Source organism: Seriola dumerili, unplaced genomic scaffold (genome assembly GCF_002260705.1).
Source record: "Seriola dumerili isolate Sdu_G_001 unplaced genomic scaffold, Sdu_1.0 BDQW01001124.1, whole genome shotgun sequence".
NCBI classification, from domain to species: Eukaryota; Metazoa; Chordata; class Actinopteri; order Carangiformes; family Carangidae; genus Seriola; species Seriola dumerili.
This window is the reverse complement of record NW_019175379.1, coordinates 3,869,068-3,896,597: the sequence shown is the minus strand read 5'-3', so window position 1 is coordinate 3,896,597 and position 27,530 is coordinate 3,869,068. Positions and strand designations below refer to the sequence as shown.

The 27,530-nt window shown below is 38.2% G+C and overlaps 1 protein-coding gene across 1 annotated transcript; it reads right to left on the bottom strand.

Annotated features, from left to right (window-relative positions):
• Positions 1-5,100: 5,100 nt before the first annotated feature.
• Positions 5,101-27,330, bottom strand: LOC111237820 (cadherin-10-like). The gene is made up of 11 exons (XM_022767075.1): positions 27,101-27,330; positions 20,552-20,846; positions 17,485-17,604; positions 15,981-16,148; positions 15,653-15,834; positions 14,116-14,369; positions 12,963-13,099; positions 12,700-12,821; positions 11,234-11,342; positions 9,967-10,218; positions 5,101-5,618 (listed from the first exon to the last, which is right to left on the bottom strand). The coding sequence occupies exons 1-11, from the start codon at positions 27,308-27,310 to the stop codon at positions 5,128-5,130; spliced, it is 2,340 nt and encodes a 779-aa protein (XP_022622796.1). The 5' UTR covers positions 27,311-27,330; the 3' UTR covers positions 5,101-5,127.
• Between the last annotated feature and the right edge of the window lie 200 nt (positions 27,331-27,530).

The window sequence follows — 27,530 nt, the reverse complement described above, 5'->3', positions numbered from 1 at the left end:
AAGCAATGAAATCGCTTTAAATCTGGAAGAGTGGCTCCAAGATTGCAACAGCTCCAAAAAAAAGAGGAGGTAAGAGCAGTAGTTTTTGTTGTGATGAAATTCATGTGAAGTTACAAATGTAATCGCAAACAAAGTGTAACTATTTTCTTAATAGTGATGTTTGAAATTACACCCATCACAAATAGTAATGGTGGAAATGGAAATCTGATTTTACTTGTTATCAGCTCTAATTTCAGATATTTTGTTTTCATAATGACCATTACCTTTAATCATTTGAGTCAATTGGTCCAAGAGTGTACAACAGACCTTCAAACCTGAATCTCGATCTTAAGTGTATCTGGATTGATTAAACATGCCAGTTTAGACAGATTTAGCTTCAAGGTAGTCACTGATTATCATAGGTTACAGTCTGTTTCTCTAGAATAAGATAAGATCAACTTTATTAATCCCACGGGGGGAAATTTGCGTCATTACAGCAGCAGTAGGACATAGATGAGGGTAGGTAGCCTATGAAGAGAAAAAAATCAGAGAGCAAATATTTACATCATCGGTGTAAGTACATGAGGTGTAATATTGCATATTGTTTACATGAACTGTGTTCATGCCATTGCATGAACACACTTCATGTAAACAATATGAGACATGGTATCCTGTCTTTATTTAGTATTCTGAGACTATTCTGGCTAATACATGCTCATGCTTTGTAAATTGTCCATTGCATCAAAAGCGCACATCTCATTATACAAGGTGTGCGAGTCAAAGCAGGTGTCATCACATGTCAAGACCCCAGGATTCAGCTAAGCTTCACAGTATTCTGCTCTCTTCATTAACCCGCGCCTGGCCATGCTGTGACTTTGTCTGGCTCACAAATATGCGACAGTCTGTCCCAAGGTGTACAACCTGGTTAAAACTGACTAAGCTGTGCCCAACACAGACACAGCCTAGTCAGACCTAAAATAAACTGGTTACAGGCTATGACATGCATTGCATTAGATGGATGGATGGATTGCAGGTAATCAGAAGTTGAACAAATATGATAAAAAGGAAAAAAAAAGTAAGTAGAATAAAGCTTACTAACTTGCTACTCTTATGGTCATAACAACATTAGTATCATTATAGATCTCTACCATCTATAGGTATAGCTATAGGCTTCTAACAGTAGCTTCAAAAAACAATGCTATTTGATTTATTTTAAAGCAGATTTTATTTTACAACATATTTCTGAAGTCTGCCTATATTGGCACATTGGGGTTTCAGTTGCTAAAGGTCAGTTAATGGAAAAATCAATTCTGTACTCAAGTGGGGTAGCTGAGGCTTTACGAGTAAAGCCAAATGGACAGTTATGTAATCAATATGCGTTAAAAATAACGCCCTTTCAGTTCCATTTTAGCCACATTAAGCAGGGAATGTGAGAAATTGGGTATCGGCTTGTAACTTGTTCTTGGAAACGCTGTACAAGAAATTACTATTTTAAATAGTCCAGTCACAGAGCAAGAAAAAAAAAGCCTCAGGTGGTCCACCAGTGCTGTCACATCTTGTCTGCATAACAATATTTCACCTGCATTATTGATTGCAGTACTTTGCATCTTTTAGTCTTTTTCAGCCACAATAGACCCATAAAAAACAATGTGCATTATGAATCGTGACATGAGGCCTGTTTCTTATGAGCCTTGCAGGGGGCAAAAAAACATCCTAAAAATTAAAGTTTTGAAGTTGTGGCATCAACCTGCTGTCTGTAGTCTGCCTGTGATAATCCTTCTGCAGCTATACAGAGACAATCTATCGCAATTACTGTTAAAAATCTATGGAAATAATATACAACACATGAGCATCTGCAGTCACACCTGGCACCTTGTCCATTAGAGGAAGATATCAGCAGTCTTTGTCTCCCTTTATGGACCTCGCTTGAACTAATAAAGCTGCAGTAGCCCACACTTGGTTTACCATCAGGAGTTACAGTCATGTATTATTCCATCTGACATGCAAATGCCTTTCTTACATCAAACAGGATATGTTCTACTTAAGCTATAATCATGCAGTCACATGTGAGTTGGGTGAGCTGAGGAACTTCTCTCTTTCTGCCTAGAAAGCCACTAGAGACCCTGAGGAGAACAGAAGCCCCCATCCTATGTTCTGGGTTCAACACAGGTCACTGTGGTCAAATTAGCACCAAGACTTGGAACATAATGGGAATACGCCATAAATCAAATGATGGAAGAATAATCACTTCTCATTGGGCACATGAATCCCTGCATAGCAGGTCAAAGAAAGAGCATTTCCTTTGATTTATCCCACTGGACAGAAAACTAAATTCTTTTATGACAAACTAAATCATTTCACAATAATGTTTCACATTCATTAATGAACTTTCCACTCGCTTATGTAAGGAAACATTGGATTACTTGTTTTAAAACGAATTCATCATGCACATTTGAAAATGTTATGCTGACAAATGTTATAATATTGATCAGTTCATCTATTGTTTTTAAAAGAAGTATGCTAAGATTGAGCGATGTCTACAGAATTGGCATATGTTGATGTCTACAGTGAAACATCGTGATGGATGGTGACAATTGGGGAACCTATCCACACCGTGCACTCCAGAGCAACACCAACACTTACTGAGGCTTTACTGTAGGGTTTGGTCACCAGCTCAGTGTGATGGCTGGGCATTAAAAGCTTCAGCGAGATGGGATTTATTGCTTGGCTGTTGTATTGGCTCACATTAGATTGTACAGGTGTACCTAATCACCACTTAACTCTCTAATTTGCAATTTGTAGAGTTCTGACTCAACTTTGCAAATCAAGTGTCACTTTCCTTTTAACAGTGATGGATTACTTGTACAGAAAGAGTTAGACGTATCATTAGGTTTTTGCAAAACTTAACAAACTTAACAAAAACTGTGTCTTTGCCTTATTTATATTGTGGTCCAAGCCATTTCTGCAATTCCTCTTTATTCAGCAATATAACTGCTGTTAGTTCCTTCAGTGAAGCTTTCCTTTGATTTTCTTTTTGAGTTAGTCATTTTAGTTTGACCTCTCTTTGTTTGCCAGTCCTCTGTGCACAACGTAAAGCACAAAGTGATGTTTTTAACACAATTTTCCCCCTGAAAAAAATAAATGAGCCAAGCTAAAAACTTTCATGAATACAGTGGGAAAAATCATTATCTAGACAGACTAAGTAGACAGACATACATTCAACAACAGAAGTCCTCTGGGTATGGTACACATTATACATGAAAAATAACAGCAGCTCCATACTGTGATGGTGTGCTGGCAGCTGTTAAGATTTGAAACCAAGTGAATTGACATGAGCAGGGCATTTATTTGAGGTATTGTCCTCTCCACAGCTGCCCAGCAATCAGCAAGTACTGTGTTGAATAACAGAGCATTTGCAGATGAGTGTGTAATTAACCACATGGAGTTTGGTGTACTGTAAGATGGGAAACACCATTTTCTTCTGGTAACTAGTTTTGTTGAGCTTTGGTTTGTTCAATATGCAGAATATTGTGCAAGGTACAAAATTAATAGCGATTTAATCATTAATGTACTCCAAAGTAACTCTTTCACTCAGCTGTCACTTCTAAATAGGTATGGCAGACAACAAACAAACAAGCAACCCTTCATCTTAAAGTTAGTTTTCAAAAAGAAAACAGAAACCCCATTCAAAACCCCAAACTTAAGAAAAAAATCGTCAAAAACTAAATCAAACTCCCTTGAAGAATATAATAATTTTTTTTCTTCATGTCATTGAAAGTCAATGATATTTCAAGAACAATGTATCCCATCCTGTGCCTTAGACGTTGCTAGAAATACAGATTAGATTAATCTGGATTCATAGCACAACTACCCAAAAATATACACAATACTGTATTATCACTTAAAATACTTAATGCAACTCCTCACGTGACATCTCACTTTTTGCAATTTCTCCTTTTCTCACCTATCTCTTTATATGTTACATACATATGTTTTCCCTCTGTGTTGTTTATTGTGTACCACTACTAAACAACACTAAAGATGAAACAGTGGAAGAAATCCAATCCTGTTATAAAATCCTCACCAAATACACTGAGCAGAGCTTTATATGTTTTTATATAATAGTTTTACTCAATCTCAAAATGGCCTCTATTATCACTATTATCACTCTGCTGACAGATAGTTATATGGAAGTTTTAATGAACCACAACTGGATTAGTCTTCCCACGATGCAAACTGCAACAAAAAACACATATGTCCTAGGGAACCTATCAGTGTGTAGGACCCTTCTAAATTCATAGTGATATTGAAAAAGCGGTAAAAAAACACTGCACACTGGACTGGAAATGTAGCTGTTTCTTTTTTAAATAATTTTATTAAGAAAATAAGTATAAAAATATAAATATAAAACAATATGACTCAGCATTCAAACAGCATGAATTCAGTGTATGACAGTTTTCCTACAACATACACTTTCCATTACATATTACACCTATATGATGAAATGAATTCATAGTTTGACAAATAAACTGCACCAACCATTCACATGAACATTGCTTGTCAAACAAGGATAGCAAATAGTATATAGGATGTCGATCATTAAAAACACTTTGTACATTTACAGCATTTAATGGAGTTTGGCTGGAAAAGCCGCTTGACTCCTTCCCTCCCCCACCCAAACCAAGTCCAGTGCCATTAAACATTGATAGTATACAATACTACTATCTCTCAGGTCAATTACAAAACACATTGTCCACACCATTGTTCACAAAAAATCCTAAAAGTCAAAGGCATCTTTACTGATTATGACCAAAAACAGTGAGAATTATACTGTATCTCCATCAATGAGAAAATTCAACTCAGTTCAAGTCTTAATTTCCATTTCAGCATCCACACATGGATTGCAGGAATTTTTGTTTGAGTGCCTGTGCACGCACGCATGTGTATGAGAATCAAATAGACAACTAGTTAACTAGCTAGCTAGCTAGCAAACTAGACAGATAAACAGATAGATAGCTTGATAGATAGGTAGACAGATAGTCAACTAGCTGGCCAGCTAACTAACTAGACAAATAGCTGTCTGGCTAGCTAGTTAGATAAACAGACAGAAAAAAATGGGCTTGAATAAAAGAGAGACTCATGGCTTCTCTAGGTCTCTCGGTCAGGGCTTTTCCCTATGTACATCTCTGCCAACTTTTTGAATTGTGGTCCCCAGTTGCTGAGGTAATCATAATCCTGGTCCCCCTCAGTGGCAGCAGACTCCAGTGAACTGAGGGATTCTGCCAGTGACCCACTGCCCTCATAAGCATACGTGGCCAGGGAGTCATAGGGGGGCGCTGTGGGATCTGAATCGTTCTCCTGAAGCCTCCCATTAATGAAGTCTCTGACATCCGTGTTATCCTTTATAGGTGATGTCCTCCGAAAGGGAAACAGCATTTCGGGTATGATGTCCCTGCGCAGCTTGTTAGCATCCATCACCTCTGGGTTGCGCAGTGTGCCAATATCAAAGGCCTGAGTGTCCTCCTCTCCACCCCCTTCATCGTTGTAGCTGACAACGTTGTCTCTGACATCCTCTTTGGAGATGATCAGAGGCTCCTTCTTCCTCTGTCTCCTCAGGGCAGCAAACAGCACCACGATCACTACATAAAAACAGTGGGAAATACAGAGAGAGAAAGCTCAGCATAAGATGCGTGCCTCCTAACATGTGTCATGCATTAAAGAGCACAGGGGAGCAAAAGCACAGAGGGGAGACACATTTGCTACCAGTGATAAATCCCCAACACTGCCTCAGGCATTCACCTCCTATTATTAAAGATTCAGTGAAAAAGCTTTTTCTTTCTTTTTCCCTTTAACGGCATATTCGATGTATAAAATGCACAGTGGTTGGAAGATCCTTTTTTGTGCTCTCCAGCACACAACCTCATATCTCATCTCCTTCATTCTTTTTCAGCAGTAAAAGACAATCAGAGATTGCAGAATGAGCATTTTTCCAGAGAGTGGCACTGTGTGGTAGCAAGTTTTTAAATAAACTCATAAGTCTTCAGAGGAAAAGGAAGCAATCTCTCATTTAGGACAAGCACAACATCCTCCTCCACCTGTGCTCTTCTCCTTCTACTTTCCCTTTTTTGTCCTATCAGCAGGTACTGTAGTTGTCTGCTTGCCTCCCACCTGGGTGTTAATTACAATGCCTTCAACATGGTTTGGGTGGGGGTGGCAGTTTAAAAGGTTCTTTGCGGACATGTGTGACTGACTAGTGCCACATTTTTAGACAGTGTGGAGGACTGCAATGAGAACGACCAGATAGGGAGAGCCGTTCCAGCTCAGTGCCTGTCTGTCGGAGTCAAGCAGAGGTGAATGAGACAGTCTGTCAGGGGGGTTCAAGCGCGAAAAGCGTCAGATAATGAGCAGATGTCATGATATTTTGCTCAAGAGGAGAGCGTGGAATTTAACCTTTAGTACACATAATGTGTCAGAGAAGATCTGCCCACCATCAGATACAGAATTTAAAACTTGGAATTGAAACAAGCAGATGGAAGAAAAGCTGGTCAACACTAATTTGCTCATATGAGTAGTTTACTCAGGGTGTAGATCAGCTAACACACCAGACTCCAAAGCAAGAAATCGTGACATGAGGAAGAGGATCCAAATTCAACACATGGAAATAGTTAAGGTCTCATATACAGGGCAGCACACACACATACACATTTCTAATTTCAATCCCCTGAACAGTTTGCAAGGACTCTACATTCACAATGTCTGTCTGGTAAGTCAGAAATACGCCTATCAAGTACTCGACCAAGCAAGGTGAGGCTCATTGACAGTTGAAACCCATTACTTATTGATATGCCCTTGACCATAAGCACTACACATCTCAGCTTTTTGCTGGGTAAAACGATAGGCACTGTCGCTGTTGTTCCTGTATGCTGTTACATACAGCATTAGATCACGAGCAGGGCTGATGTGGTGCTTTAGAATGTCAAGAAGTAACACGCAGCCTACTTTACCAGGGAAATTCACATTAAGTGGATTTATTTGCAAATGGATGGAGCTTAGAACCAGAGTAGTATTTTCTAAGGGAGAACTGCTGAAAACAACCAAAAATGCAAAGTAACCTGTCATTGATTAAATCTGCTTTAATTACTAATGATCACTCATACGTTAAAAGGAACCTAACAAGTCCTCCTGTAGCTGTTGGCTACAGGCTGTATTTTTAAATTATTTTTAAAAAAAATCTCTGCATCAACTATTTTTGCCTTAAATGGTCTATTGTTATCTTTTCCTAATAAGTGACCTCTTGTGGTCATGTGAATAATGACTGTTCATCAAGGTGGACAGTTGGGCGTACCAAGTGTCTAAGGTTTACATTTCATCGTATACCAAGAGTCAGGGCAGTTTTCTTTTAATGATAACTATGATGTTTCAAGTATGAAGTGTTAACTGCTCATTTGTGTCTTTTTTTCTAATGACCATATGGATCATTGGGGAAGGTACTGCCAAAATTCCACTCAGGCTCGATTGCTTTTTCTTGGCATCCTGGATGCATCACTTGACTTGAATTTTTCGGTCCGAATTGAACTTCAATGTAGCTTTTAAATATTATTTAACAACCCCAATATGTATACATATATATGCTTGAAATACGTTTTTTGAAATTGCACAACTTGAAAATGAATATTGAGAATTTCAGAAATAGAAATTCAGACCACAGAAATTCAGAGAGATAGTCTCCAAAGTCAAATAGTTCAATGCAATAAATCCTGTGTTGTTTAAATTACAACACATATGATCCAGTAATGATTCAATTTCAAAATTTGGTATTCAGTTGTTGGTATAATTCAAATTATCATAACAATGATTTGCTTCTTTTCAATCCCTGCAGTGCTTTATTTCTAATACTATAAGAACACTGTTAAAAAACATCTCCTTGTACCAACAATTGTTTGTATTTAATGTTGAATTAATATATTGAGATGCTGAGCTGCTGTCAGTCAAAGGGGGGGACCACTGGCAGAATGTCATATTTTCAGCAACATATTATAGATTGCAGTGAGTTGGGAGTCCAAGCTTTCAATCGATGTCATGTTTGTAACGATAGACCATGTGATCTTTTTTCCCTCCATGTGGGCACTCAGCAGCATGTACTTGAGCAAGCAACTCACATGTTATTGACTTCAGCACCCTGAATTGGCTGCACCTTGGAGCATATGAAAGTTAGGTCTGTCTGGGGTCTTTTTTGAGGCATGTGCCCACACTATGGACCCAAAAGCAAACCACTTGCTTGACTACCACTTAATGCTGTGGCAAGGTCATTCAGACTGGCTGACTCCTGTCTGACCAAGAGCTTAGGAGCTGTAAAGCTAAAAAGAGAGCTGTTTCTGAGTGTGGCAATGGGGGCCCATGTAGATTGGACAGATACATGCTTCCATAGTGCTTGCATCCTACTGACATTTATGTGACCTCAAAGTCTGGTCAATCTCTGTTTGGAAAAATTCAATTTTTATAAAGGAAAAGTACTTAACATTGCGGGTATTTGGAGTCGATAGAATTTACTGTTCGTTTAACCCCATTCTGAAACAGTGATTATCCAACCACAGCCTAGCAAACAAAGGGCTTTCAAGCATTGGATTTCTCCATAAGCTGAAGAGGTGTTCATTGAGCTCCAGTAAATGAAATATTTGGTTATTTAATTGCCTATCCAAACACAAAAACACAACCAGCAAAAGTATAGGGAATGGTTTCAACAGTGTGTTTGTCTGCTCTTACATAAGTTGCAAATATCAGCAAGTCCGGTTTCCTAATTTACCATTTATTAGAGACCCAGCATTGCCTGCATAGCCAAAGAGCGTATCTTTAGCTAACCACATTATTAGGTGGGGTTACAGGTTATGTTACAAAAGCCTGTTAAGGACTGACATGTTTGTTGTGTGGGAGAGTAGAATGGAAGCTATTATATCCAAGTTTATGGTAATGGTCTCTCCATCTCTTTACAGCGAACTTTACTCTCCAGCAACCCCAACCTTATTACTTGACTTAGGGTTATGTGTTTCAAGCTCAGTGCTAATACTTAAGGTTATTGTATTTGAAATGACACTTACTTTTTGAAAATATGGACAATACAGCTCAAATCTAGCCTGTATTATCTTTCCATTGGGACTTTTTAGGTACTAAGCATCCATACCAGCATATATTGCATTGTTATTTAAAATTTTGTAATACGATACCTGGGTTGACCTGCTACCCTGCTATACAACAACAAGGCTGCTCCTTATTTACATGTCTCCACATGGAACATTTACTGGTCATGATGCTGACTGTTTGCCTGGGACATGTAGCTTTAGTCTGTCTTCAGCCTTGAAGTGGAAACATAAGACTTTTTATTATTATTATTATTATTTTTTTATTTTTTTTTTTACAGGGTTGTTGTTTTAAAATAGAACTCAGTTGGGTTTTTTTTATTTTTCAGCCAACTCAAGGAGCCGACATCAATTAGCCAGTTAGATACAGCCGATACCTTGACGGCTCTCATATCATCCAGCAAAACCAACAGTTGTTAGCTAGAACTGAGATGACTGCTTTTGTTGAATTTTGTGTGAAATGCCTATTGCTTCATAAGTAATTACAAATTTCAAAATTTGCTGCTGTTAAAACTGTAAACTGGATATGTGCGATGCTAGAATAGACAGCTTGGCTGGCATAGCAACAGTAACTAAGTGGGCCAAGATATAGTGAAGGGTTTTCTGTGAGCCTTAAGGATAGAGGGTGCTCTAAGTTGTATAGATTTTAAAGCTCTCTGAGGCCAATTTTTAATCACAGGCTATATAAATGAAAAGATATAGACTTCAGTAGAAGAACTGAGATGCTACTATAAGCAACAGTTGAGACCACAGCATAAGCAAGAATCAAACATTACAGGAATAACAAAAAGGGTTAAAACATACATGGTCACACACCTGCACATACACATGCTCATACACGAGGGGGACTTACTGAGGAGAATAATGACACAGAGCAGTATGGCCACCAGAGCTCCAGTTGTGAGACCATCTGAGAAGGGCAGGACCTCGGGGCTACATGACTGCATGTTTCCACGGCTGTCACAGGCACACACGCGCACGATCAGTGTGCTGGTGCTGCTCTGAATGGGGTAGTCATTGTCTGAGATTACTACAGGCAGGAAGTACATGCTCATCTCACGTCGGCTGAAACCTCCCCTAAGCGTCAGGATATTGGCAGTGTTATCTGCGGAAAGATGCAAATGGGCAAAGCTTGTCAGGGATGAGATATTTCAGTTAGCTAGATGATCTTACAGGAAAGAATTGCAGTCTTTATTTCCTTTTCTGTCTCTCCTGTGACAGACAGCTCATAATAACTTTGCAGTGCCATTGAAAATTATTAAGGTCTATATTAATTCAAACAAAGCACCAAGCAATACTAATAACAATGCTGTTTATTAAAAAATCTTAATTCCTCAAAAATAATTTTGAATACTGCTTAATTAGTGATCACATAGTTGTCCTCATCCTAAAAAGACAATAGCCTTTAGGTTACGCATGGCAACACTCATGCAAAACTAATTAAAGTCCAAAGTTTGTTTGTTATAATTCCACTCAGTCTCCATCTTAAGTCTCTGATGCAGTCTTTTCACTTTACTGCAATGCATCCCAGTTTCAGTCACAATTTACTCTGATTCGATGCTAAAACTAGGACTAGGCATACTGACCAGTTACACTAAATATAAAGTGATTAAACAGATCCAGCCATCAGTTGTCCAAACTGTGACTGCAAGCTTTTTCAACTACCGCTGCATTTCTCCCTCCATTTGAAAAAACATATTTTTCGATAACTAAATATTTTCTTTTGTATGACAGAAAAACTAAAATCCCTCTATAACAGTGCATGATAGATGTGGGATGCCTGCCTGAAGACCGACTTTCACCATGGCTTTTCTGTAAATGAAGTTTTGCTGAACAAATCAAGAGAAAGGATACCAACAATACAAAGTCAATCAAAAGACCACAATCACACAATGGAAATGTATATTTTTTCCTGTCAAATATACTGAATACATTCAGTTCTAATCTATGATTTTCTACATCACATTTAAGGTTAAGGTCCTTAACACTTACATCATATCAAACCACATTTTCAAACCGCATTCCCCCAATAGCCGGGAACCAGGAATGAAATTGTTTATTGTAACAAACATAGAAAATTATTTCTATTCGTTTAGGAATTGCAAAAATGCTTATCTTACCTTCCCTGTCCTCGATGGTGAAGTTTGGGTTGGTGGCGCTTATACTAAAGACAAACTTGTGTCCAACAAGGGGTTCGTCTGTGTCAACAGCACTTATTGTCTGAATCAGCTACAAAGGACAGAACAAAGTATGAGAGAGAAAAAGAATACACAAAAGCTCATAATTATCCTCCTTAGTGGGGAAGTCTATAAGCATCTAATCTAAAACACGTTGGTACCAACAAGTGAGACCATATCTCCCCTGTGTTGGCCTCTATATTTTAAGTTTCTTTGATGTGTTTTTAAAGCACTGCATGTACTAGCACCAGGTTGTATCTCTGAACTTCTCCTCCCCTTTTCCACCTCCAGACCCCTCAGATCTTTGCACCAGTCACTGTTCTCCATTCCAGACACCCATTTAAAATCCAAAGGTGAACCAGCATTTTCTGTTGTCTGTCCTGAACTTTGAAACAGTTTGCTACTCACTATTAGATCTCCTCCTCCTCTGATAGCTGTAAAAACCCATATGTTATATTTAACCTTCCAGTAGTTATCATCCGTATAATATATTGTTCAGTAATTTACTTATATCTTTTTATTTGTCTGTGTTGTCATTTGATCACTTCTGTGGTTTTATTTCATTGTAATCATTGATCAAATAATCCCATAAATTAATCTCTAAGTAAATCACTCTGGCCAGCATTTGTTGTTTTTAAATGTGCACTACAAATACTTTGACAAAACAAAGTGGCATTTTGATTACAGTCAAATCAATTTTCTCCATTATGATTTATTTCTTTGCAAAGCAAGACTGCATGTTTTAACCTCAGTGTTGCAGAAGAAAATATTTACTCAGAATAAACCGAGGCCAATCAGATACATACTAGACTAATCAGTAATTAGTGAGGAGTGTTTAGATAATTAAGGGATTTGCTGTCTCTTGAAACTCCACAACAATTAACACATGGCTCTAGTGTGAGTGATGGCTCTCTGTGAGTATGCATCATGTACATGGCATGTGAGTTTTGTGGACAGAGACAGGCAGTGATTGGTTGATGACTCCTCCCTTAGTTAAACTGTCTGACTTGTTCATGTAGCTCTTCTCAGAGCAGAGTATCATGTCAACCACATGTTACATGCTTCCAGGTTCATTTAATGTATGTCAATACATATTGATTTCTGGTGATTCCACACATACAGAATACTGTACAACTCTGGACTCATGAAATTACCTAGAGTCAGCCATCATACTGTACCCTGTTTGCTCAGCATCATTTGCATTAATTCATACAATATAACTTCACATTATCTAAAGGCTGATAATTATGCAACATAATAAGGAACAGTCTATGTTGACAAATATCTCTAACTGTGCCACAGCTTGAGAATTTGTCTTAATAGATCTTACACTATGCTTCAGTAATAATTATTAATTTAACAAATCCTTATGGAGATGAGAGAGACGAGAGATCATGGATTTTAAGCACCTGTCCTGCTTTGACGTTCTCACAGACAAATGTGTCATAGGACATTGCAAACTCAGGGGCGTTGTCATTGACATCTAACACCTTGATGAACACAGGCACTCGAGTTGTCTGACGTGGATTATCTGAAATAAATAAAAAGTCAAGGTTGGAAAACAACAAAATACACAAAAAAAATAAACAAAAAAATCAACCTTAATGATAAAAGTTATACAAAATCATAAATCACTGATTGTGACGTAAAGTATGTTAGAAATTGAAATTACTTATTTGAGTGGCCACCACAGAGACGTTGTGCCATTTGGACATTTCTCTGTCGAGTGCTTTCAGTGTTGTGATGGTGCCATTCACAGGGTCAATGTTGAACAATCTCTCTAGATCTGTGTGCCGATCAATGGAATATCTGAAACAATAACACAAAAATTGTTATTTATGCCAGCATATATGTCCTGAAGAACTGTAAACAGGGCACATTAAGGTTATCTGTCACTGTCTTGGCCATTTGAGTACATGAAGTTTTGCTAATAAAACTGAGTGCAGTTTTAATCCTTTTGTCTTGCACAGATCTGTCTTCACACCTTAACTTCATATAGATGTGTTTTGCACAGTGCTTCACTCATTTCCAAAAGAGAATGTATTCTTTTCTCTCCGTTGTCAGGAGATGATACATCTGTCTGCGTGCCCCCTCATTTGTCATCATCAACTTTCATATTCCACTGAAATTTGAATATGCAACACAATACACCATGTGGCATGGGCCGAGAGTGGCATTTCTCTGTGTCAGAGACGGGCAGGCGCCATATGTGTGGAATGGCGGCACTGAGCTGTGTGAATCGATACAGCAAATTAGGCTCTTTCACTTTGACTTTGTGCAGTGCCACAGAGGGCTTACATAATTCTGGGAAATAAACAGTGTCTGTATTCACTTCACAGGGCCGCCGCCATTTTCCACTGGGAAATCACCAGGAGGGACCCATGAATAAACCCCCCCCACACACACACACACACACACACACACACACACACACACACACTGACACATGGCTAGGCTGATGGATTAGATTTAGCCAAGTGGGCACATTTTTGTCCTCACTCTAAGAAACTGATAAGAGGAGACTTTGTATTTCTAGCATGTGTTGCCTGTTTTCTTATTGATTTTATACCAGTTTAATTAAAGCTGGAACAATGAGTTTTGAAGCAATCAAATTACCACAATAGAACGTTGCACTCACTTGCTTGGTGAGGAAATCTTTGCTTAACAGGTCATTGATTAATTTCTAAGTTGACGAAAGTGTGAGTTCTCGATGCCCAAGGGAAATGAATTTGTTGTGAAAAGGTAGAAAAGAGAGTTGGCATTTGGCTTTAACAGTCTGGCTCTGTTTAGGGTCTAAACACATCTATCTGTCTCTTGTAGCGTACTTGACTGGCTTGTTGTCAGCATCGGGGTCCCTGGCCGACACCACGCCGACAAAGCTGCCAGCAGCTGTGTCCTCATGCACCTCGATGATGTAAGGGTTCCTGGTGAAAACAGGGGGCTCATCCACGTCCTCTACTGTTACCTTGACCGTGGCGTAGTCTTTGAATTGCAAACCGTGGATGAACCTTGCATCTAAGTAGGTGTTTTTCACCTCCACTCTGAACTCGTAGTCCCTCTTACTTTCATAATCCAGTGCCTGGAGATGAAAGAGCATCAGAAGTCAAGCTGTAGACTTTTCCATAAAAACAGTCAGCCTCTAGGATTTTGATAGGCAATTTATTGCATTTCATTTGTCTGCCTTTATCTTTTTCGTACTCTAAATTCTAAGTTACAAATCCAAGTGAGGAATACTGATCTGGAAAGTCTTAGGGGAAAACTAAAAGGAGTTTCTAGCAAAAGACTGTTTTATATTATTCATTTCACAGGCTTAGGGTATCTGATTTTACACTGCGGTTCAAAAATAAATTCTGTCGTCTTTCTTACATGAATAAACGTTATCAGGGGTGGTTTCTAATCTCAAACTGTACTATTCTGTCTTTCCATTGAAGTGAAACGTACATATTAAATAGAGATAAAAAAGAGAGAGCTCAAATTTAATTTAAATTTAAACATAGTACAACTTGAGTCAAGTCAGTCAAGAGAAGCTCCTAAAGGTTAATTCTTCAACCTTTTAGGAGTTTCACTTTCAATCTTGTGATAGATAAACATCTTAATGTAGTGTTGAGTTTAAAAGTCACATTTTTTCATATATGTTTAAAAACAGATCTCGCAGGTATTACCTGATGTATTAACACATTTCATTCAAAGGCTTTCCTTGAAACACTTTTGATGACCAGGCTTTTCATTACAGTTTTATGAAAGCATGTCACTTGTGCCAAGAAGTGTTTTGTCTGATTGCACAGCCATTATCAGTGAAGTAATACTTACATGACTGTTTGCCGCTGGTTACAGACTACAAAGCACAAAGCAGTTAAATGAGCCATTTGTAAGTTTTGCTCTTGGTCCATAGCCAGTGTTAGCATTAGCAGCTGTTTACTTCCCAGTCGAGAGGAAATGTTGTCAATTCAGCATCAAACTTCATTCCTTTACTTAACAATAGCTGTCTCCAGCGGGGGAAAGCATGCTAACGTTAACTCTTGTTATACTTTTGTGTCTGTTACTTCCTATCTTTAACTTAAGTTAGCATGCTAACAATTTAGCTCTCGCCCAATTGGCCCATCTCGTCACTTTCTGATAATAAGTTGCTGCAGCCTCCAATCTGCCCTGAAGATGTAGCGCTGCTCAGTGGGCGTATTTTAACCTCTTTTATTGTAAGTGCAATGATGACTGATGTTCTTGGCAAGACTCGTAAGTAAACAGCTGTTGATGCTAACACTGGCTATGTAGCAATAGCCACACTTACAAACAGCTCCTTTAACATACATAAAAGAAGGCTGTAAAGCACCTCAGAGGGGAAAAAAGACACAAAACTGGGTTCACCTTTTTGATTATGATGACTCCCTCTTGTGTGGTTTGGTCAGTGATAATATTGAATATGTCATGACCACCAACAATACTGTACTCCATCTCAGCATTGCGTCCATTATCTGGATCATCAGCCTTAATACGGCCAATAGCGCCTTCAATCTCTGTCGACTCCACAGCAGTCACACGAAAGGAATCTGTACATGAGAGTGAACAAAACAAATTTATTGTGGAATTGGATGTGTTATGAGTATTATAAGAGAATTGTCTTTGAACAAAAGTTCACTTATGTTCAAAAGCCTATTAGAAATCAATATGAAATATGGAGAAAATGGCCTCTTACGGTTAGCAAAGCGTGGTGGGCTGTCGTTTACGTCAGAGAGGGTGATGCTGACTGTAGTGGTTCCTGAAAGCCCACCCATTTGTCCAGCCATGTCCTTAGCCTGGATCACAACCTGGTAGTTTTCCTTGACTTCTCTGTCCATGCCAGGCAGGGCTGTTTTGATGGTGCCTGGAAAAAATAACATTCTTTCTCCCACATTTGCCAGTTTAAAAGAAAACTGGAAAATTTATATGCTGTCTTCCTGAAAATTTGATAAGATGATCAGTTCCATCTCTGTTCTCAACCATGTTTTGTAGGAAATTGCATTTATATACTACTAATTTGGTTTGTCAGTTGTGTTTTGAGGGGAAAATGTAATAGCTGCCTGGATTATGTTCCCTGGCAATTTTTTTCTGCTGTTACAAATGCTACAGTTATTTACCACATGCTTGTTGTTGGAGGTGGTCTGGGTGATTGGTGGGTATACAAAGTGCAGGACATCCTGAGTCTTGCGTCTGGATAGGTTTAAACAACAAAAGCCCCTAATTGATGTTGATAAAACAAACACGGCTTGTCTCATCTTTAACATCACTTCTGACTTTTTCAGTATTTAAGCCTATCTTTACCTGAACTCATCCATGTGCTGTGAGTGCCGCAATATACAGTTTTTGGTTCAACATTTTGTGACTTGGCAGATCCATTGATTCCTAATGAGTATTTCCTCGTTATTTTAAATAAAAGTATAGTCAAGGTGCCATTATATTTCTTAAAGAAGCACACTTGCTGTTGAAATCAGAAAGGACTAATGCTACATGTATATGGACCTCAACTGTTGTTGGTCAACAAAGTCAGATACACTGCATATGCTAACTGTCGCTAAAGGCTAAATTTTGCAATTTTTGGAATTTGTCATGGACGGACACAGGCTAGCTATTTTCACCCTAATTCGAGCTAACAACATCAAAGAAGCACCTCCGTATGCCTGAGATAATGATAAAACTTTTACCTCATCTTAGGATGGCAAATACTGTAAGCTTATGTCACAATATGTCAGATATTAGTTAGAAATGCTGTAAATAAATATTGTAAATAATGGCTTTGAAAGAGTTTTCCTTTTCAAGTTTATGAGTCACGGTAAAAGTAAATGGCTTATTAATAAGTACATACATAAGTAAAAAGAAAATTTGTGTTATATGTTCATAGAAATTTGATAACCACAAACACCACTATCTTCTTGAAAAGGTTCAGCTTGTCATATTTAATGTACTGAAAAGTAGAAAGAAAACTGAATTTGAAATTTAAGATGAAATGAGGAATCTCATTGATGTGTTCCTGAAGTAAATTTACAGTAGAGGCTTAGACTAAAATCTCAAGTTTTTACCAGATCAGTCTGACTGAGAGGCAAATCCTTATTCAGCTTGTTTAATTCTCACAAACACTTACCCGAGCAGCGCGTGAGATCTGTTTATAGACTTGCATTACATTAGAAGATGCATCCAAAGAGATCCTGCTGGGTTTGGCTTACCATTTTCAGAATCCACTGAGAAATATGGTTGTCCCTGTAGGATGCTATACACAAGCTTGGCACTGTTCCCATATGTTTGATCATCAGCATCAGTGGCAGTAACGGTGACAACAGATGTACCTGCAAATAGAACATGCAGAGTCAATTCTAAAGCCGTGATACCGCACACTTTGAGTCGAGACACGATCAAGTAACTGACTCAACATATTTTTATTTGCTTCTCTGTCATATGAATGGAGTTTGCTGCAAACCCATCAGCACAATGCAATCCTACTGACAGCTTTAATACCAGCAGTTTCCTGATATTATTCGTCTTTCAGTGATACCCAGTGACTAATGTCTAATTTTCATGTCAAACAACAAGGATCTGGAGAAAGTCAAATTAGTGGGCTACAAAGAGGAAGTAATGTCTTGGTACAGTCAATCAGGAACATAGCATAACTCATCTTGTCTTCCCTTTTTAAAGAAACAACAAGGTATTTGCCACAGCTGCTTAAACTGTGAAATGTAAGTGATAGGCTTGCATTGTGGCTGGGTCTCATTTGGCACCTCAGTGAAAATTATTGCTTTGATTAAATCATGGTAACCTAGTAGTTGGATCCCTTTTTAAATATCAGTGAGACTGAAAGCTTCTGTCTGTTTTCTTTTTGTTCTCATATGTTGTCAGAATCAGAGGTGTGGCAACATTTGGCAAATACTGACAAGCTTCTACTGATGAGTTGAGGAACTGAAATATAATTACTGGGCTCATGGATGCTTTATTATTCTCCAGACTCTAAGTATTTGGACAGTTACACATTTTGTGTTCTTCAGGCTTTGTGCTTCATCACATCAAATTGAAAATTAAATAATGGAATCCAATGTTAAAGTGCCAAGTCTCAGCATTCATTTGAGTAGGTTTACATGATTGTAGAAAAAAAAAAACTGTGTCAGATATAGCCCTTTTAGCACTTAATGACCAAACTTTAGGGGTTTAAAAGTAATTGGACAGATACATGTGAAGTCAGACAAAATCACCATATTTCACATGACCCATGAATTAAGATGCACTTGGCTGAATCTGAGCTCACAGAATCCTCTTGTTTACCTCTGCATTCACCATGTTGGTTCTGTCTGCAGTGAAATCATCAATAAATGTGTCTGTTCCATTGGAACCATACGTGCCCAAGCCTTTACAGAACCACCGCCATGTTTGACAGATGAGGTGGTGGCCTTGGGTCATGAGCTACTCGTTTTTTTTTTCTCTCGACAATTTCCTCTCTCCATCATTTTGATAGAGGGTGATTTTTGTTTCATCAGTCCATAGAACTTTCTGATGGTTTCTATTTGTGTGTTTTTGTAAACCGCAGTTCGGCCTTTCTGTTTCTGAGGTTTACCATTGGTTTGCATCTTGGTGGTGTATCCTCTGAGGTTAGGGTCATGATATTGTCAAATGTCTCCTCTTCACTCACATGGTCCCCTCATCACTCCTCATTGACAGACAATCCACCTCAATCTAAATGGCAACTCTCAGTCAGCTCTGAGTCACGATACACAGCGCCCCAAGAAACATTCTGTAGCCAGTTGTCCAATTACTTTTGACTTTATAACACATTGTGCAGTTTCAGTACAATGTGTTAAAAGGGCTACATCAGCCACACAGTTGGGACAATATTGATGAAAACCTGCTCAAAGTAAAGCTGAGACTTGGCACTTCAATGTAGTATTCATTATTTTATTTCAAATCAACTGTGTTGAAGCACAGACCATGAAAACAGAAAAAATAAAATGTGTAAAAAAAATGTGTGCAAAGTACATATAGATGCCCGGCTTCCACAATTAAGTAATAGGTTCTTGAATATGTGCTGTTTGTGTGCAAAATAATTAAGATTAATAGATATTTAAGCTTAGAAAGAGCTCAGTTCCTCTACACTGTCATTGTAGTCTCTTCCATTTTATATCCTGCATAATCAACCCAAGCATTTCAATGATGCCACATTGCAAATACTGTCCTTGGCATTCAGGGGACCTCTGCCGTGTCCTGTTTGGGTCTGACTGTCTCCGTGCATACTAATGAACCCTTGAACATCTGTCCCACTTAGCCCCAGCACTGATAGCATAAAAGGGAGCTGCTGATTCTTCATGGCTGGCTGGCTTGATTAACCAATGTGTTCAGTCTGAACATATAAGGCAGTTTATTAGTCCGGAGACGAGCAGTGGTGACCCTGACCCACCTTTGGCCATTATCCATGCAGCTGAGAAATCTAAGAGCAGTGCATTATGAATTCCAAATAGGACATTGTTATTTGTCATATAGACAATTGGGTTTTGATTTACCCTTGATTGCTCCTGTGTATTAATTTGTGGTTGCATAATTGAGGATTGATTTCGAGTTGCATGCATTATTTTCATAAGCTTTGTTTATATTCATGCCGATTGGTTTATTTATATTACTTGAATGGATTGAAGTGGAGTGCAATGAAGCAAATCCTTAATTGGAAAGACTGTGACAATCTAAACTTTCAATATTTCTATGCCTATTAAAAATGGCAAATGGCATTACTTGTTATGAATGCCCAATGAGCCTGGCTGATCACAAAAGCAGCAAATAACTTTGAAGAAGTGAATACAGTGTCACATTAGGCCGGTCTAGCTGACTGAAAAACACTGTTCAGTGTTTGGGTTTTTCTGCATTGCCTGGCAAGTGTGTCTTGTAAAAGTCCTGTTAATTATATTATTACATCAATTCTTAAATATACAATGAAATCAGGACCAATATTTTTCCTCACAGTTTTATATGGTGATTATTTTCTCAATTGATCGTTAAATCTTTTGGTCTATGAATGAAAAAAGAAATAAAAAAGGTACAATTTGCCAGAGCTCGAGGTGACTTCTTCAAGCTGCATATTTTGCATAAGTGTGGAGTGATATAACACAGAGAAAAAGCAGCAAATCCTCACATTTGACAAGCTGTAAACCAGCGAACATTTGGCATAGTAGACAATTAATTTTTGTTGATCTACTTTGTTGACTACGTGATTAATCCACTAATCCATTCAGCTCTAAAGTAAAGCGAACTGTAACTTACCAACTTCAGACATCTCAGGGACACTGGCTAAGTAGATGTCCTTTGCAAACTTTGGCGCATTGTCATTGATGTCATGAATTTTTATATTAAATTCAGTGTCCGGCTCCAGCTCTGCATTGGTATTTCTGTCCAGAACCTTGGCGTGCAGCGTGTACATAGCTTTCTCTTCCCTGTCCAACCTCTTGGTGGCGTGAATATCTCCAGACTTCTCATCAATCAGGAACAGTGTGCCTGCCCCGTCTCCAGTCAGCACGTACTTCACATTGCCCTCACCTTTGTCCATGTTGGAGTGCAGCTGAAAATTAGAGAGAGACATTTTATGCAAGAAAACAACAAACTACAGTCAAACACTGTGGAAATACAGTGATGCTGTGGGAGATATTGCACACTCTTCCGTAATTCACTCCAGGCTTGTAGTTTCAGCTTTCAGTCAGACATTAAGTTTTTGTAACCATTGGCAACGCTAGATAGTTTTTAAAAGTCAAATTCTACTGAAGGAAAAGAAAGAAGGAAAAAAGTTAGCAAGAATATTTACGTAGAGTAATCATTGCCCTTGAGCACCACTCCACACAATAACAACACATTGCCTCCCTTGTTGCCAGCAACAAGTCTGTTTGCAATACTTTGTGCTGTTCTTGACTGTGACTGAAAATGTGAACAGTATAAAAACATAGAATAAAATAAATGTAAAATGACCCTGTTCTTGTGGATCTTTTCTCTAAGGCATTACTGAGAGAATTTTGCTTCTCTACCACTCCCCACTTAAAGCTTCATGCCCTGGTTGCAATTCTCTTCTTTTTTTTTCTTTCAAATGAATGAATGAATAAATGAATAAATAAATAAATATAAACTAATACAGGCACAGGTAGAGGTAACATTTGTGAACTTGTAACTCTCTGCAATCTCTTAGGTTGGCCTGATAAGCTCTCTTTTTATTTTTATTTCATTTTATTTTTTTCCTATCAGATAGGCTCTCTGAGGATCGAAGATGTTGTACGCTTTCCGAAAAAATCCTCAGAGTCCAATTTGTGAGTTCTGAAAACATAATTGACTTGACTTCACTGGCCTTGTGCTTTGTTTCATATTTTATTTGAAATATCCAAGGACCAAACTTATCCACACATTTCCTCAAGTTCACTTGCTGAACATGCAGTAAATAAAGATTACATGCTGCATGGGTTTCTTGTGAATTAATACATTAAATAAATTTGCTGGCTAAGGGGACTTCAGCTACATTTAAATCATAGTCTAGATGTCGGAAAAGATTTGACACTATTGTTTGAGAGTGAGATAATGGTGTAAACCCACTGAGAAATCTATCTGTTTCTGTCTCAGAACAGAACAGTGCCTTGGCACCCACAGTGTCAAGTGTGACATACTCCATTACTCCAGATCAAATTAGTCTTAGATTTTTCTTCTAAATTGTCCCTTTGAAAAATGATGAAAACCTGACCTACAGCAACAATTGCTAAAATTAGTCACCTCTGACCTATCCATCACCTTGAAGCGGCTCCAAGTGTCATGGAGGAGTAATGGTGGCGTACTGTGACAGACACTTGATTCAAGCTCATTACTGTACTGGATCTGTCAGCAGATATATTTAGAGCACTATCTCATGGGTTCACATTTTAAATGACAAGTAGTTAGGGACACAGAATATACGTCAGTAACTTATTAATATTAATGTCTGCATGCTGTGAGGAAACTAATTATTTTTCCTGCAGTTGGAAGAGTGATGTCAACAGTACAACTTTGGATGGAAATCAGAAATGTATTGCCAGAGTGCTAGCTATTCTCAGGCAGAATTAAAAAATGGGGACGCATGTGAAAACAAGATGCTGTCAAGTTCAAATGAGCAATATGCACAGTATTTGGCGTTGTTTGAAAATATTTTCATGCAGATGAACTCCATTATCCAAAGTCTATTAAATAGGAATATCAGTCAGCTTGAATTTTCACATATATTTGTGTTCTGGGACAGCCTATTCATTGTTTGTGAATATGAATTCTCTCCTGAGCTGGAGACCAGTGAACCAAGGATTTATGATGTGTTATGGATGTGAAGGCTGCAACTGCTATTGACTATGAATGACAGGCTAATTTTGGCAAGCAGGGGAGTGTTTTCACGAATTTTTGCATTAAAATGGGGCTTTATATCTGCAGTATGTGCAATTTATTTTAAAGAAAAAAAAAATCTGTTCAATGCTGCAGTCACCTTTTCTCTACTTTGAAATTCATTGTCTATGTAGTGGTGATGATGCATTAGGACATGCTTAGTACGCAATGCTGAACTCCTCTGCAACATAAGAAGAACATATTTTGTTACAGGACTGCGACATTCAAACACATTCCTGTGATTACAGTGTAATTATTAGGACAACGCAATTTCAGATCATGCCACACCGCAGGAATTACAATTTTCTAAATCTTTTGATTATGGGATTATTACCACATTTCCCAGTCCCTGTTAATTGTGTTAAAAAAACAAGAACCTGAGAGGCAAAAACAACAAACAGTGAGCCATCAAAGGAGCTTGTACTTTATGTAGCTGGCTGCCTACAGGATAATAAGAACTTTACATTTCTTTGTAGAACCTTGTGGTATGTGTTTTACATTTTTACCTTAGTATGTCTTGATCTAATGCAAACCCTTAGCTTCAACTACATCAACTTCCTAATCACAGCACCATCAAGATGAAGTATCAATTTAACATATTTAATTTAGTGACTCAAAGTGTAAAAAACCAACCTTTATATATACCAGAGGTGAGTTTTCATACGCCAAAGTGCACTATACTCTGCATCTGACATGCAGACTAAATATAGTACATGTAGTACAGCTAGAAAAAAAATGGCACTGATACTCTTATGTGTATTCAAAAGTGTGACACAAAGTGTTTTCACACAGCTTTAACAAAATCAAATGTTAGCACTACCTCACTATATTTGCAGAGATTTAGAGGCTCTCCTTTCAAGGCCTTGCAGCACAAACACAGCCTTTTCAAGGCCTTACAACAGAAGCACAGAAGAGTGCCTTGATGAGTTAAATCGCCTTGCACAAACACTGAGGAATTGTCAGTAAAGCAGCAAAATCATTGGCAATTCTTGTCAGGTCTCTGGTAAGCATTGCTCAGTGCTGCAAAGAGGAGATAGGAAAATAGAGTGAGAACGGATACAGAATAATTACTCCTCCTCCCTCTCTCCTTCTTTCTCTTAAGACATAGACAAAAATTCTTTAGTATTGGGGCACTGCACTATAATATATTTTATGCAGGTTAAAGTTACAGCTTACAGTATCTGTTGTGTGTTTTGTACTTTTGCATAGTTCATTCAAGTTCTACAAAATTAGTGCATGAAAGTATAGAACAAGGCCGTGCAAAACCTCAAGGATACTTATTGGCAAAATATTAACACAACAAAGAGAGCTACCTTGAATATTCAAATTTAGGGCAGCACATTTTGTTTACAAGGCACAAGACAATGCAGTGTACCAAGAATTTAATAGGATTTTGTTCACTTCAAACACACCACTGAAATGCTCCAGAATCCAAAGTTTGTGGTTGTATTGCTCAGCATTGCAAGTGTTCACACTTCACAGCCCTGCTTAAGAAGTAGGGCACCACAGCTGCACACAGTGAGTGCTCACACTCATTAATGGCTCCGTGAAAGTCAGTTAAAATGAGATTTGAGGGTTTTACACTTCATACACGCACAGCCACTGCATAGTATATTTACAGTCATAAAGTATACTAGCCTTTTTCTTCAGTGTTGACAATTGCTGCTGAGCAAGAATAAGTGCTCCAGACCTCACTTTTACTAGTGCAGTTCTTTTTTTTATCATTCTGTGGGGTATCAGTCAGCAGCACTCAGCATGTAAGCCTCAAAGCAGCATCTCTTTTGAACACCTTGATAAGCAATATGAGTTGCATTTATTATGTATTGGAGTCGCAGTGGTGCACTGCTTCCTTTTCCGTTAAGAGGCAAGCTATACAAGAGTGTGACTGTTCTTTACATCAAATTTGATTGCCGTAATCAAGAAATCAACCTCAAGTGACAGTTAGTGAGTGTGTGTGGGTTGATTGGAGAGGTTTGATTGAATGTGAAATAAACAGGTCTCCCACAGTGCTCTGCGAAGACCATTAAATGATCTTTATGAGGGCGACCATCAAGGCTTTGATGGCTTTGTGCTGGGCTTGAAAGTGCTTTTTGCATTTGGTCTCAGTTCTCCATCTCTCTTTTTGTCTCTCTCTCTCTACCTCTCTTATGTTATCTGTTTGTCTGTCTGCATTTCCAATTCTGTCTATCTTCATCTGAAAATGTCTCTCTATCACTGTGTCTTTCTGTCATCTATCTATCTATCTATCTATCTATCTATCTATCTATCTATCTATCTATCTATCTATCTATCTATCTATCTATCTATCTATCTATCTATCTATCTATCTATCTTCTGTTTATCTGCTGTTATATCTATGAGGGTTGCAACTAACTGTTATTTCCGTTATTGATTGATTCTCTGATTATGTTGGTGATGAATCGATTAATCGTTTTGTCTGAAAAACAATATGATGTTTTGAGATGACTGCTGGTCACAAAAAGCAAACAACTCGAAGATGTTGAGTTTTCTATATATATATATATATATATGAACCAGTGACAAGCTGCATGTCCTACTATTTATGAAGCTGGAATCAAAGAACTATTGGCCTTTTCCTTTGGGGACCGATTATCATAATAGTTGACAATTGATTTTAATTTTTTGAATTTATTTTATTATTTTAACGCACTTTTTCACAGTCTGTCAGAGGCCACAGTGATGTTTTATATTTGAATATCTTAAGCTTTTAGACTACGTTACACAAAACAAGCAATGTATTGTCACTGGACCCAAAAAGTGTTATCAAAATAGTTGCCGGTTTAGTTTCTGTTGATGGAGAGATAAATTGACTAATCATTGCAGGTCTCCTTGTTTTTGTCTATAAATCGCCCTATATTTTGATCTGTATCAATCTATGTCTCCATCATAGTCTGTCTCTATATGTAAAGCTCCAAATTTAAACTGATAGAATTAGTGATAGATCGCTACAGCTTCTTCTCTAAAGCATAATGTCAGTATGTGGCTGCCCTATTTTCCACCTCAGTAATTTATTACAGCCTCATGTTTTTCTGACAGTTTAATAGCAAATTATATTGGACACAGGAAGAGTGGAGAACTGGCGAATGTGATTGCTGTCATGCCACAGAAGTTGGGTGCTAGAAAGCATCAAAGAGACGAGAAGAAAGCCAAATCGCACCAGTCACTGATTTATCAATGGATGGCCCCATTTATAGTTAGCATTTGCTTTGCTGCTTCATCATATAACACAGCAAGGTGAATTTCATTGGCCTTCTTGATTGATATGTTTTCTTCTTCTTCTTCCTTCTTTCTCTATTCAATTTATTTTTGCTGTTCCCTTCTTTTCACCTACATCAGGATGATGGTTTCGGCAAAAGAAGTTGTCATATCCCCCTACTCAACCTTGCACAAGACACTTGTTTACTCCGGAGAATGAGGTGTGTGATGAAAGCCAGCTTCCTCTGAGAAAATTGGCTGTCGACAGTCACCTCATTTCCCTCCCTCGAGTTGATAACTGTAGCGTTCCCCATCACACCTGTCTTTATAGTGCTAGCACGGGTGAGCTGACAAGAACCTCTCTGATCTGGGCGGGTGGGGAGGAGGAGCATTGTCCCGAAACTCAACTTTTTTTTTTTGTGATTCTTGGGAGGAAAAGTGTCTTGCAAGAGCTGGAGTTTTTGAATTTGGTCTCCAAAGCACTCTACTGACATCTGAGACTGGATTTAATCTTGTGCCTGTTTTGAATCAGACTTCTCTGGGCCTTGACGTAGTTGAGAGTTCTTACAAAGAAATTGAATTCAAAAATAAACACTATTATTATTTTTCTTGTTTTGAGTGTGTTTGATTTCAATTACTGAGCAGTAGGTGTTACTGTCCATTTGTTTAATTTGTTTATTTTCATCTGTGTCTGTCACAGTGCCCGTAAAATGTCCTCAAGGTGTCATTTGAAAAAAAAGATGTCTAAGTCCTTGATGGCTGTGGCATGGAAAATAGCTTGACAAGCAAGATTCAGCTTAGTTGCTCGTGACTCATGTAGCTTTGGTATTATTTACTGAATTGAGCAGTGGTTAAGTTGCTTGGCTGATGAAAGTGGCGTCATAGTAAATACAAAGAAATAAAAAAAAAGTTTTAAAAAGCCGTCAATAAGAAATTATTATCATTGCATTGTTGGAATGTGCCCAACAGGAAATGTATATATTTTTGATTTTCATTTAACAAACGATAGGATAAAACATACAGTTCAAACTGAGAAAGACTCGAGGCAAAGATTGGTTTGTGTACACTTCCTGTGTTTTCCGATAGCCCCAGTTAACTGTGCCCGAAACAGCCAGATTTCTGACAGCCCATTCGTCTTCAGCCAATTACATCAAACACTACTTCAACAAGCTAAACCTTCTATAATTAGTCTGCAGACAGTGTGTTCGGGCACGTTACCTTGCCGACATATTGATGGTCATTTCCTGTGTATTCCTCGAGCAGAAAGAATTGATTCCACATCCATCCACGTTTGGACCGCTGGAGAATCCTCCCATCACTCTCTGCCATCCCAAACAGATTCCCAATATTCCCAGGTGTGAAAGGCAGGGCAGCACTGGGCCACAGGATAGAGAGCATCAGAAGGAGCAGAATCTGATTGGTTATCATGGTATCCAGTCAGCTGGGAAATGTCCTGGATGACTTCTGAATTATGGTAATAAGCTTCTGATAGGATGAACACTGGAAGGCAGTGTCATCAGAACAGACATTGTATTCCTCTCTTTGATGTCCTTTAGATCCCTGTGAAAAGAGGAAACTTCAGTCAAGAAGCACTTTTAATGGCACTTATGTATTTCTCTTACAATAGACTTAAAATCCTAGCAGTGAA